Source organism: Stegastes partitus, unplaced genomic scaffold, assembly GCF_000690725.1.
Source record: "Stegastes partitus isolate 25-593 unplaced genomic scaffold, Stegastes_partitus-1.0.2 Scaffold432, whole genome shotgun sequence".
In the NCBI taxonomy this organism is placed as follows: Eukaryota; Metazoa; Chordata; class Actinopteri; family Pomacentridae; genus Stegastes; species Stegastes partitus.
The window spans coordinates 70,782-82,888 of NW_007578163.1; the positions used below are offsets into that span (position 1 = coordinate 70,782).

The window sequence follows — 12,107 nt, forward strand, 5'->3', positions numbered from 1 at the left end:
CATTTCCAGCTGCTGTCAGGTGAGACAGGTGAGGCAGGAGAGTGGGCGCTTACCTTGACGGTGGGATAGGTCTTCCTGTTCTTCTCGCTGGAGGCTCCCGGCAGACCGCCATGAGACGGACCTTCACAGCCGTACCGGAACCTGAAGCCACGCTGGGAAGCACATAGTGAAACGTTAAACACACTCTGGACAATCGATCAATGAGCTGATAATCAGTCACTGTTGTCAGTTTACGGCGAGTCCTCTGAAAAAGTTCATTAAAAAAGTCCACTGTGAGCACGTACGCCATTCATTCATTCCCTCCATGAGGACACATCGTATATTTTAGGTTTGGGACTGACGGTCTGACGGAACAAGATGCTGCCGTACCTGTATGTGGCACTGGGTGGAGTCTTACTGTCTAATGAGGTGGAGCTACAGGTGTGTTTGCTGTCTGACTGCCTGCTGTGGCATTGTGTTGGGTTATCGTGACCACCAATGAGACCGATGGAACCACAGAATGGGACACACAAGCGGTGATTTGTGTCGTTTTTCACCAGGACGTCTCTGGTCCGATCACAGATGTACTGGAATGAGTCCAGGGACACACAGAAGTTCTGCACAAACTGTCTGCTATAATTGTGTCCCACCAGCAGAACCACAGTGGAGGAAAACAGGACTTTCATAACTTTGGTGTACTGCGGTATTTACACTTAGAAATGAGGTGTTCCGGTGACAAACGGAGTGCAACTACACGCTGTTTACTCCGCTCATAGAAAAGACCGCATGAGAACAAATCACTGGGTTTCATCTTGGACCGATCTGACATCAGAACATCCTGGTTTACTCTTGTTAAAGTCATCTTTAGTCACACACCGGTCTGAGCACCGCAGCCTGCAGTGTGGGGCGTTCAGGGAACATCGTAAACTGTCTATCAATAAGAAAATGTTCAGCAAGTCATATGTTTTGCCAGTGACAAGGTGGGAAGTGCAAACAAATGAGAAAGTTGGTCACACCAGTAACAAAGTCAGTATGCAGTCCTGTGTGGATTTCTGTGTGGCGCCAGCGTTGTTCAGTAAATGACTACGTATGCAGTGACGTATGGCCCGAACGTGGCTCCTTGCTGATGGAAAAGCAACTGATTCTTAGATTGGAACCAACTAAGCACTGGAACTAGCACCTGATTCTTCTCGGTGGAGACGGGCTATGTGAGCATTTTTTGCCGAGTTGTGGGACACTGAGCAATTGTATCTCATTTTAAAGAAGTGTATAGAATTTAGCTTTGAGTCATTTTGGACACATTATGAGTTCTTCTGAGCCACGTCTGAGTCATGTGAGAAGTAGTTCTGAACAACTTTAACTCATTTAGAACAGGTGTTGTACAAATTGAGTCATTTGGTAACATTTTGGGGTAATTTTTCAACAAGTTTTGAGACAATCTGAACAATTTTAATTAGTTTTTAAGAAAGTTATGTCATTTTGAACAAGTCTTTTGTAATTTTTGGTAGGTTTTAATCATTCTGGTCTCATTTTAGGTTACTCTGCATCATCGAGATATAAAACGATGTCTGACAACAGTCCAGTTTAGCTAGCTAGCTCTCTGCTCTCTGTGTTGCCTGTACTAATGAGCCACATGGAGCTGTTGTCTGAGCTGTAATTTTTTAGCGTTGTTCAGGTAAAGAGTAAACGGAAAATACTTGATTAAAATGACAGTGATTTCATGTCTGAAGCCTCTTCGTAAAACAGTAACATATGTCCACACAGCGTAGTTCCACTGACTCTGATCCTGTGTTCCACTTCAACATACAAACAGCTGTCATTCAAAGGTGAACACTCTGCTTCTCAAATCAGTCGATTCCCTTTACTTTGGCTCTAAGTATTACCTGTTTAGGCTGCTCCAGGATCTGCAGGAAGGGTCCATCCACTGAAACCACAGAGACAAACACTCAGTATGAACATTTTCACAGCTGAACCAGTGGTATTAGAGTCATTAAACACAGTTACGGTGCTAAAGAGAGCACATTGTTAAAGACACATCCAACATGGTGACACATCTTTCTACAGGCGATGGGCAGAACAGAGAGAACAGGTCTGTAAGGCTGGAAACATGGAGATGGTTAAATATCGATGCTAAGTGCAGTATCCATTTGTCCAGTGTTGGAAACACACCTGGAAAAATGCTGCTGATTCCAGGTTTTTTTACATTTTTGTAAAATAAATAATCAAAGAAATTCAATCAATTTTGGTTTTCGATTAGCGGATTCTCTCTCCTCCTTCATGGTTGTTCTGTTTCCATAGAGGTGCAGGACTTTATGTTGCAGAATAAAATGCACCCACAGTGAGGAAACATGCTCAGAATCTACCTGGAGTTAAGCGACTAAACATGGATTTGAAACCTAGTGGTGAAGCTGACAACGACATGGAGATGCAACAAAGAGGATGAAGGTTTACTGGTTGGATTTGGTTTGTTCTGTATGTGCACATAACATTAAACATGTACAGAGGATGATGAGCTATTAGCTCACAGCTCCGCAGTGAGCCGACGGTAAAGTCAGTCAACATGTCCTGGTTTGTGTGTTTTCTGCAGCATCCTGACTGCGGCTGCCACTTCCTCATTCACCATAACACCAACACAGATACAGTCGCCAAACTACGGCTGCTCACCGTCAAACTACAGCTGCTCTGGATAGAACCACAGCTGCTCTGGATAGAACCACAGCTGCTCTGGATAGAACCACAGCTGCTCTGGATAGAACTACAGCTGCTCTGGATAGAACCACAGCTGCTCTGGATAGAACTACAGCTGCTCTGGATAGAACCACAGCTGCTCTGGATAGAACCACAGCTGCTCTGGATAGACCACAGCTGCTCTGGATAGAACCACAGCTGCTCTGGATAGAACTACAACTGCTCTGGATAGAACTACAACTGCTCTGGATAGAACTACAATTGCTCTGGATAGAACTACAACTGTTCAGCAACAAACTCCCACCACCACAAACAGACATAAACTGCAAAATGAAGAGACAGAAACAAATGCAAAGAGACACAAGATGACCACAAAGAGAAATAAACTGGTGTAAAAATACACAAAACTGCTGCAAAGATATACAAACTGCTATAAATATACATAACCTGCCTGAAAGAAATGTACATCTACAACAACACAAACAGATTATTACAACAAAGAAGAGAGACAAAACTGCTGAAACAAGAAATATCCACAACAACACAAACGACTACAAAGCACTAAGACGAGACGCACAACAGTGACAAAGTGGCAAATGGAGCACTAGATGACACAAAACAGCTGAGACAGTGGTTGTCAAACTGGGGGTCCCAAGATAATTTCAGGGGGTTGCCAGACCGGGGGCACCGTTTCTGCGCCGGCGGCGGGGGGCTGGGGGTATTCGGAGATCAAAATTGATATCCCAATTCCAGCACAGCAAATGACTGGTCAGCTATTCGGGTCCAGCCCTACTCATGAGAATAAAAATTCAAACTGGGGGGTCACGAACACAAACTTCTGTTATCTTGGGGGTCGTGGCTCAGAAAGTTTGAGAATCGCTGAGTTAAGAGACACAAACAAACTACAAAGACATACAGAACTACTGAAAAGTGATTTTTACGACAACAAAAAGACACAAAAGGGACACAAAACACCTTAAACAGAGCACAACCACAAAAATAAGCAAAACATTGTGCATGCATTCATGAACCACGTGAAGAAAACCCTTCAGTGAAATGAAAAGTTTCAAGGATTTAAAAGAGTGCATTAATACTGTAACACAGCCAGGAGCTGGACAGGTTTGGTATTTATCATTTTCTGTTTGGACCATAAACCTGCTGCCTTAAACCAGCACTGCGTGACCTCTGACCTGGTGCGCTGCTGGTGGAGGAAGTGGAGCTGCTGATGCATCAGCTGCCTTACTCACCATGTAAATGCACAGAGGACACACTTTCCCCTCCGTCCTACACAACCACCACTTCACCTTCACTCTCCACATCTATCTTTACCTCACAGTGGAGAGCAAAAGGGAAACGAGAGCCGCCACACAGGACACGTCACGAAAGTCCTCTTTCACTTTTTCCCCCCGATATAAACTCATTTTCACAAAACGAAAGCACAGTTTCGGCTGCGTTTTCCTCCCTGCAGCGGTTTCATTCGTGACAGAAATAAATGNTGTGTTTCTCGTTCCCTTTCAAATTGTAATCTTGCATTTCTTTGCAGTTACTTTTCTGTGTTTCTCGTTCCCTTTCAAATTGTAATCTTGCATTTCTTTGCAGTTACTTTTCATCTCTCTGGTGTCGTTTTTCATTTTCTTGTTGAGTCTTTGTGGTTGCTTTGCCACGTTTTGTGACTCTTCCTCTGTGTGGAATTGTTTTAATCTGTATAATTGATTCTCGGAGCCCCTGGACCTGTGCCGGTTCATGAATCCATCCGTGCTCGGCTGTCGATTTGCTCAAATTGTGCACAAAATTAAAAAAATAAATAAATAAATAAAATTCTGCCTCAAGAGAATTTGTTAAAAAAAAAAACATCTTCAATAACTACAAAATGTTCCTAAATGAAGCCCGATGATGGTGATGATAATAATAATAATGATAATAAATGATGCAGCCATAAAAACCCATCAGTCACATGAAGCAGCGTCACATCCTTCATTTGTGCACTATTTGAGCACAACGGCAGATTTGCGTTGAGATGTTTTCACATTGAGTCACTGATACAGACGATAGAAAGGATCATTTCAGCTCATATTCGATGCAACATATGCAGAGAATGACCCAGATGTCAGGGTTCTGCTCGGCCTGGACGTCGTTTAAGGTGTCAGCGGTGAGATGGAACACAAGCTAAAGGATCTTTTGTGCTTTCAGGGATCTGAATGTTAGGAAAACGTTTGCTGGTTGTGCATCTTTTGGCTGAATAACTACAAACTGTGCAAACTTTGTATTCCTGCGTCACTTTTCAGGGTGATTTCAGTTCACTTCTGTTCAAACCAACCCACTGTGGAGGATGTATGAGTTGGTTTTATAATCGGGTTGTTCATCATCAGCTGCTTTCTGCTCGACCTGCTTGAGATGTTTTTTTTTGTTTTGTTTTGTTTTTTTAATCATAAACTGTGGATTTAAAAAAATCTGTAAAACTTCACCTTCACAAATCAAACATTTCTAGGAAATGTCTCTTGAAAATGTTTTACCCGCTTTCAGCACTTTTTCCACACATTCAAATTCGAGGCTGTGAGAACGACAACATCTGAGGAACTATTAGAGATGAAAACCTTCGATTTTCATCATGTCATCGATTCAGAATCTGCAATAAGTAGATCAAATATGTTGAAATATGAATACGAGGCTGTCATGGAAAGTCCCATCTGGGAGCGAATATTAACACAAACGTCAACCAGTGATACTTTCTGAACCACATGTAGCTACAGGTCACAGGAACACCAACAACAGAACACTTCAAATATGAAATACTGGAATAGAAATGTGAAAAATGAGTAATTTTTGTTAAACGAAGTCAATAAATTAAATGAATTGAGGAGGTTTGACAAGTTGCAGATCTGTTGAGCTGTTTTATGCTGTCGAACATTTAGGAAAATCCAAGATAGCCAATCAGAAATGAGATGATTTGAGACAGGAAATAAACATACCGTCTGCAAACTGAAATACTTTTGGTGCATTTAAGGACTCTTTCAGCATCTCATGCTTGATATCATGAACAAATCGTTTGAGAAGAATAACCTCTGAAATGTCAGTGCTGCAGCAGAGAGAGAATCTATTTCGAATCTCGTGGTCGTTTGTGTCTGTTTGTGGTCGTCTGTGTCTCCTGCAGACAACATCGATAGATTTTCTCTCTGCTGCAAGTTTCAAGAAATGAACTGAACCCAACGTCTGACGAGAAGAAGTGATTAATTATTGAGAATAGTTTGTAAAAGCAGAAAGTGAAGATGTGAACACCTGACAGAGTGACGGAAACACAACACGCAGCTCCACGTGGAAGCAGAACTACAGGACTTCATGCATGGACTTCATATCTGCACCGTTTAACTACTCAGCAAACACAGCATCACAGCCACCGCCAGCTCCTCGGAAACATGAACAGGTAACGCCGCTGTGTATCAGCAACCGATCGCAGATTTATTCAAAGCCACAAACACGTAATCCACCTCAACCTCCATTTACTGCAGTTAATGTACATGAGAAACAAGCTGTGCATTCACTTCAAGTCTGGAGGTCTCAGAATGATTAGCAGCTCATAAACCACAAATCAGTGAAATTTCATANACACACTATTCAGATACAGGTGTGAACGCAGCACGACGGCTCAGTGTTGGAAGATAACAAGATGAAACTGTGGGCGTCTGCAGATATAATGACCCAAAGAGAATCACAAGGACCACAAAGAGACACTAAACAACTGTATAAAGACACTTTTCCCTCCACAATAAACAACATCTTTACAAAGTGAGAGCAGAGTTTCCTCCTGCGGCGGTTCGACCTGTTAGCTGGTTTTCAATATTCTGTCTGGCTGAAGGCGCTCAGTCGTGACGGACCAACAAGCTCCTCATTGTCTGACACGGTGCTCCAACTCAAAGTCCATCTGTTGGCTTCTTCTGCAGCTTAATTACACATTAATACAGGGCATCAATCATTGTTTTGTCCTGAAGTTTTTTTTTTAAAGCAAAAATAGCAAAATAACACAAAGAATTCTCTTATTTTAGCCTCCAAACTGAGACCATGTTCAGTTTGTTGAACTGGGAGCTGAACTTTTGGTCAAACTAAATGAGAAGCGGTCAGCTGTTAAGAATCTCTAGATTAGATTAATCAAATCAAACTAAATTGGGACAGAAAACCGCTAAGAAAAAAAAAAAGAGACACAACACCTGTAAAACAGCTGAAATAACGAAACACAAAAGAGTTCAAAAAAAAAAAAAAAAACTACAAAAAAGGCACAAAACTGTAAACACCAGCTCATGTGTAGCAAACAGCACGTGTGTGGTTTCTGTGCATCATTTACACACCTAACCCCCATCTATAAAACAGTCAGCTAGCAGTGAGTTAGAAGCTGTGACGGAGTGTAAACGACCAAACAGCAGCTCAGTGATGCTGCAGATTCATGACAGGCCACACGCTTGCTGCTTCCTGCTACCGGAGTGTGTTTACACTCTAACACCTGAGGAGGAGAGAGGGACTCTGAACGCTGCACAGGACCACCTGCTGTTGAGACAGAGGTTTGAACGCAGCACGACGGCTCGGTTTTGTCAAATAACAAGAGTAAACTGTCAGCGAACGTCAGCTTCTGCACAGATAATGACTATAATAAGCTTTTAAAAACCAGGTCGGCAACAGAAAGTTTACATAAAACTATACAGAAAGAGAAAATAAAATACTGGTGACTGAAAGACAGGGAAAAACACAAGAAAAGACTTCAAAGAGACACAAAATGACCACAAATCAACCAAAAAGACACAAAAATGACCACAAAGACACACAAAATGACCACAAAAACACAAAATGATTGCATAAAGACACAAAGCAATAAAGAAAATCAAAACAATCGCAAAAGATGCAAACTGACAGCACAGACACACACACACACACTGATGTTGTACCAGACAGCCAACAACACATAACAACGAATCAAGAGTTGAGCTCATGCTGAGATCCAGTTTAAAAGAGAAGCACTGCTGAAGACGTGAAGGAGGAGGAGGTGTGCAGCAGACGACACACCTGGACGACTCTCACCTGTCCGCAGGGACGACGTGGGCATCACGGGGAAATGTGGAAAGTCCCACGGCTGATCAATGATGTTGAAGATCTGTAAAAGAGACACGAAGAACAAAATGAAGAGTCAGTGGTGGGTCTGCAGCGCCGGGCTCAGGTGGAGCTCAGCTCATTACATCACTACAACAAGCAGAAAGAGACAAAGAACGACCACGAAAAGATCTAAACCAACCGCAAAAGACAGAAGACTACAGCAGAGAGAATCAAGACAGCTGAAAAGAGACAACACAAGACACACAAATGCAGAGTCTCTACACTCGTGTTGTGTCTTTAGTGGAGACACAAACCAAGTGTGAAGAGAAACAAATCTAGTAGCAGAGCGTTCCAGCAAAAGCATGTAAACCAACCACAAAAGAGAGAAAACTACTGCAAAGAGACACAAAATAGCCACAAAACAAGTGTGGAGACACAAGTGCAAAGAGATTACGAAGGGACACAACATGACAACAGAAAACGAGACACAAAACAATCACACAGAGAGACAAAACAACTTCCTACGGATGCAAAACAACCACAAAAGTATGTAAACCAACCACAAAAGAGAGAAAACTACTGCAGAAATACTCAAAATGTTGCAAAGAGAAGCAAACCAACTCCAGAGACACACAAAGCAAACACAAAATGACCACAGAGAGGTAAAAGCAGTGGAGCTGATCACCTGAACTGATCTCATGGTTGTGACTCACTGAGCTGCATCTTCAGCTTCTGCTCGGATGTGAACTTCTGACTGAAACTAGTGCTGCTCATTTTCATGTCACCAGTTTTAGACATTTAATTAATAAACCTCTGCAGCGATGGAGCTCCACCAATACGACCATTAATGGTGTTTCTGTTGTATAAATATTGGATTGCTATGACAACGGATGCTATTTCTTTAAGACAATTTTCTTTGTTCCAGACAGACTCGGTTCAGGTGTGCTGAGCTGCAGGTGAGTTTACCTGGTTGGAAGTGTGAAGGTAGGGATCATCTCCAGCCATGGTGTCTGCAAAGACCCGACAACACGTCAGTCACACACACACATGAATACAGACGTCACTGTTTGACTGTTGGAAGGTGAATATGGAACATTGTGAGGTAAAGTTGCTGCAATTAGACGATTAATTGACGAGTTAACTGACAGACAACGGATTAAAAGCAGGTTCACGTTTAGAAAACTGAATAATTACACTAACATGTTATACCTGAATGAGAACAAAGTGAGGCGCCTCCATTTATTGACATTTATATTGTATTTTGTCAGTTTATTACAACGTGAGCGTTTGGTTGTTGTTTCTTTTTAACCTGCAATCGTTCTAATAATCAATGATCCATTATTAAAGTAAATGTGAGGAACGTTTGAAGCTTCTCAAGAGTGAGAATTTGTTGTTTTTCTTGTCTCACATTTTAGAAAAGTGAGAATTCTGTGACTCTTTGGACTGTTGGTTGGACAGAACAATGACGGATATTATCTACTGTTTTGAAATCGATCATCCGATCAGTGATGAGTCAATAATTTGCTCTGAAAAGGTTCAACAATGGTCAAAAAAGGAGGATTTTCCATTTCTTTGTCAGACGTCACAAAAACTGAAGCTGCTTTGACATTTGTTCAAACAAAACAAGTCATTTGAAGGCTGCATGGATCCAGGAGAGCTGTCCCAGCTGACTGAGGGTGAAGGCAGGTTCACCTGGACAGGTAACCAGTCTATCACAGGGCTACACTTAGAGACAGACAACCAAGCACACTCACATTCACACCTACGGACAATTTACAATCACCAATTAACCTCAGCATGTTTCTGGACTGTGGGAGGAAGCCGGAGAACCCGGAGAGAACCCACGCTGCACGGGGAGAACATGGAGACTCCACGCAGGAAGATCCCGGATGTCCTCACCGGGACGCCAACCGGGAACCTTCTAACCTTCTGTGAGGCGACGGTGCTAACCACTTCCTTACAGTTGAATTAATTTATAATCAAACAACAAGTTTCCTCATGAAACTTTGTGCAATAACTTTTGCAGGACACAAACATTAATGTGAGACCTTTACAAAGGAAACGTCAGAATTAAAGACCTTCTAATACGTGAAATAACTGCTTTTTCAGACTTTTCAGTCCCTGTTCTGACCTCATTTAGTCACGTTGGTCACCTTTAAAGCATTTGTTCAAAATAATGAGATTTGATGCTTTTTTGCTTCACACATGATCTTCTTTAATTTCTGGACAAATTATCAGCCAAACACCAAGATATAGATATAGATATATATATATAATACAACACCAGATATAGTTTAATGTATTCACAAATAAAGAGAAGAAGCAGAAAACACACGAACAAATCAGCCAGTTTGAAACGTAATGACCTGAATTACAGGTCAGAGGTGACATCGTACAACTGTTAGAACCATAGATATATACACATCGATGGTTAGAACCAGATCGTGACCTTTAAACAGAATTTCGGATTGAAAAGCCTGAAACTTCAAACCAGAGACTTCTAAAGAACTCGTGACTTCTATTAATTCTATTCATTTTATATATGTGTGTGTGTATATATATTCATTTTAGTCACTTTTACAGTAAAAACATCAAATATCTGTTGTTTCTGACTTCTCAAATAAAAACATTTATTGCATTTGTTTCTCAGTTTTCAAAATCTTGACCAAAAAAATCTGGTTTGTGGAAAATTCTGAATATTTTTCCGTATTTTTGACATTTTATTTACAAAATGTTTAATAGAAAAAGTTTAATACTTATTTGTGCCAGTGCTCATAAAGTATCTGTACTTCGTATTGATGATGCTTCGCTGATCATACTTATTGATCACTAATCCCCCTGACACTTCCTCGTGAACGCGCCTGTGTGCGCTGCGTTAGCTCCGCGGCTAACAGCTAATTAGCGGTACGTGACAGTTGTTGTTTATGTCGTTGTTTATGACCGTAAACAAACAAACTTTTCCCAGCTGTAAGCACCTCCGGAGCGGTGGCAGCGGTGCAACGTATGTCTGCCCTCCGGCTTCGGGCTTCACCGTCTCCCGTCGGTGCTAACCGCTACCTGCCCTAGCTGTCCTGGAGCTAGCCGTGCGAGTTCCGGAGAATGTCACACGAAACTCCGTTGAGAAATCTGCCAGTTGAACCGTCCTTCACTAGTCACCTCAGGATGCTCATTCAGAGGACATCAGCTGATCAATACCACAATCAATGGAATCCAGTTGTGATTTCGGCAACTTTAAAACAAGCAAAACACTTGATTTCTAATATAAGTTTCAGCTTTTTTGTTTTCGTTCTGTCCGTTTACACGCGCTGCCCGTTGCCTCCAACACCAGTGAGTAATGCTGCAGTGAAAGTTCAAACACTGACTAAATTAAGAACTTCATGCTTAATACATGTGTGCCGAATCAATCAGTGGGTGTCACGGATACAACACATACCTATAACGGTGGTGTAAAATATGCTGATGGTGCCTGACAAAAAAGTAAACTTTAAGTTCCCGTCTTTTGAGTGGAGTTCGGCGTGACGTCCTCAGAGTTACCTGGCTAATAAGGAAGTGAGCAGCATAACAAAGCAGGCTGGCGGAGTTGTAACGGGTCACGGTGGGGTTCGGTCATGAATGCACACACACAGCTGCCTGGTGAGTTCGGGTGGCGGTTCTGAGCTGTGGTTACCTGGTTAACTCGCTCGAGTGTGAAGTGGGGTCGTCGGCATGAACGTTGAGCGGCAGTCGGTGCTCTTCACTCCGGGTGACGGCTGCTCATCACTTCGCCATGTCCACGCTGAGCCCGTGGATCCATTTACAGCCGCCGTTTAATTGCAGTGCGTCGTGACGCGTCCACAGCGCGTCATTACAGTTTGTAAGGAGAAAATAAACGCAGTCCGAGCGGATAAAGTGCAGTTTATCCAGCAGAGCGGCGGCAGATGCAGCAGGTGATAAAAAGCTTTAATAAAGTTCGCTTGATTTCCTTCCCCACTGGAAATTCCCTGTGACGCTCCGACCGGCCAGAGAGGCGGGCACAGCGGAGAGGTGTCACTCTGTGATGAAAACACAGACCTGAACATCAGAGTAAAGTCACTTCCTGGGTTTTTATGCTGCACGACAGAAAGCTTAAACACCTGCAGCACAGAGGAGCAAAACCACAGCGTGTAGATACAGTAAAAAGAAGAAAAGAAGGGATGCACGACATGTCAGCGACCACATTGGTGTCGGTCCGATGAACACATGTAGCCGATGACTGTCTAACATCACCGCCTTCGTCTCTATGTTTAGTATCACTGCTATTTCACAGATGTTTTTACTGAAAGGCTCCTGGACATAAATATGTTTTGTTACGTAGTAAAGCAGACTATGTGGTCTGATCTGGGCTT

The 12,107-nt window shown here is 42.4% G+C and overlaps 1 protein-coding gene across 1 annotated transcript in view; it reads right to left on the reverse strand.

Annotated features, from left to right (window-relative positions):
* Positions 1–11,725, reverse strand: part of nfkb1 (nuclear factor of kappa light polypeptide gene enhancer in B-cells 1) — a 43,515-nt gene extending 31,790 nt beyond the window's left edge. Inside the window, exons 1-5 of the mRNA XM_008286104.1 lie at positions 11,411–11,725; positions 8,710–8,753; positions 7,732–7,804; positions 1,863–1,903; positions 54–152 (exon numbers count right to left, since the gene is read on the reverse strand). Of these exons, the coding sequence (XP_008284326.1) occupies positions 54–152; positions 1,863–1,903; positions 7,732–7,804; positions 8,710–8,748 (252 nt within the window). The 5' untranslated portion in view covers positions 8,749–8,753; positions 11,411–11,725. The remainder of the gene's footprint in view (positions 1–53; positions 153–1,862; positions 1,904–7,731; positions 7,805–8,709; positions 8,754–11,410) is intronic.
* Between the last annotated feature and the right edge of the window lie 382 nt (positions 11,726–12,107).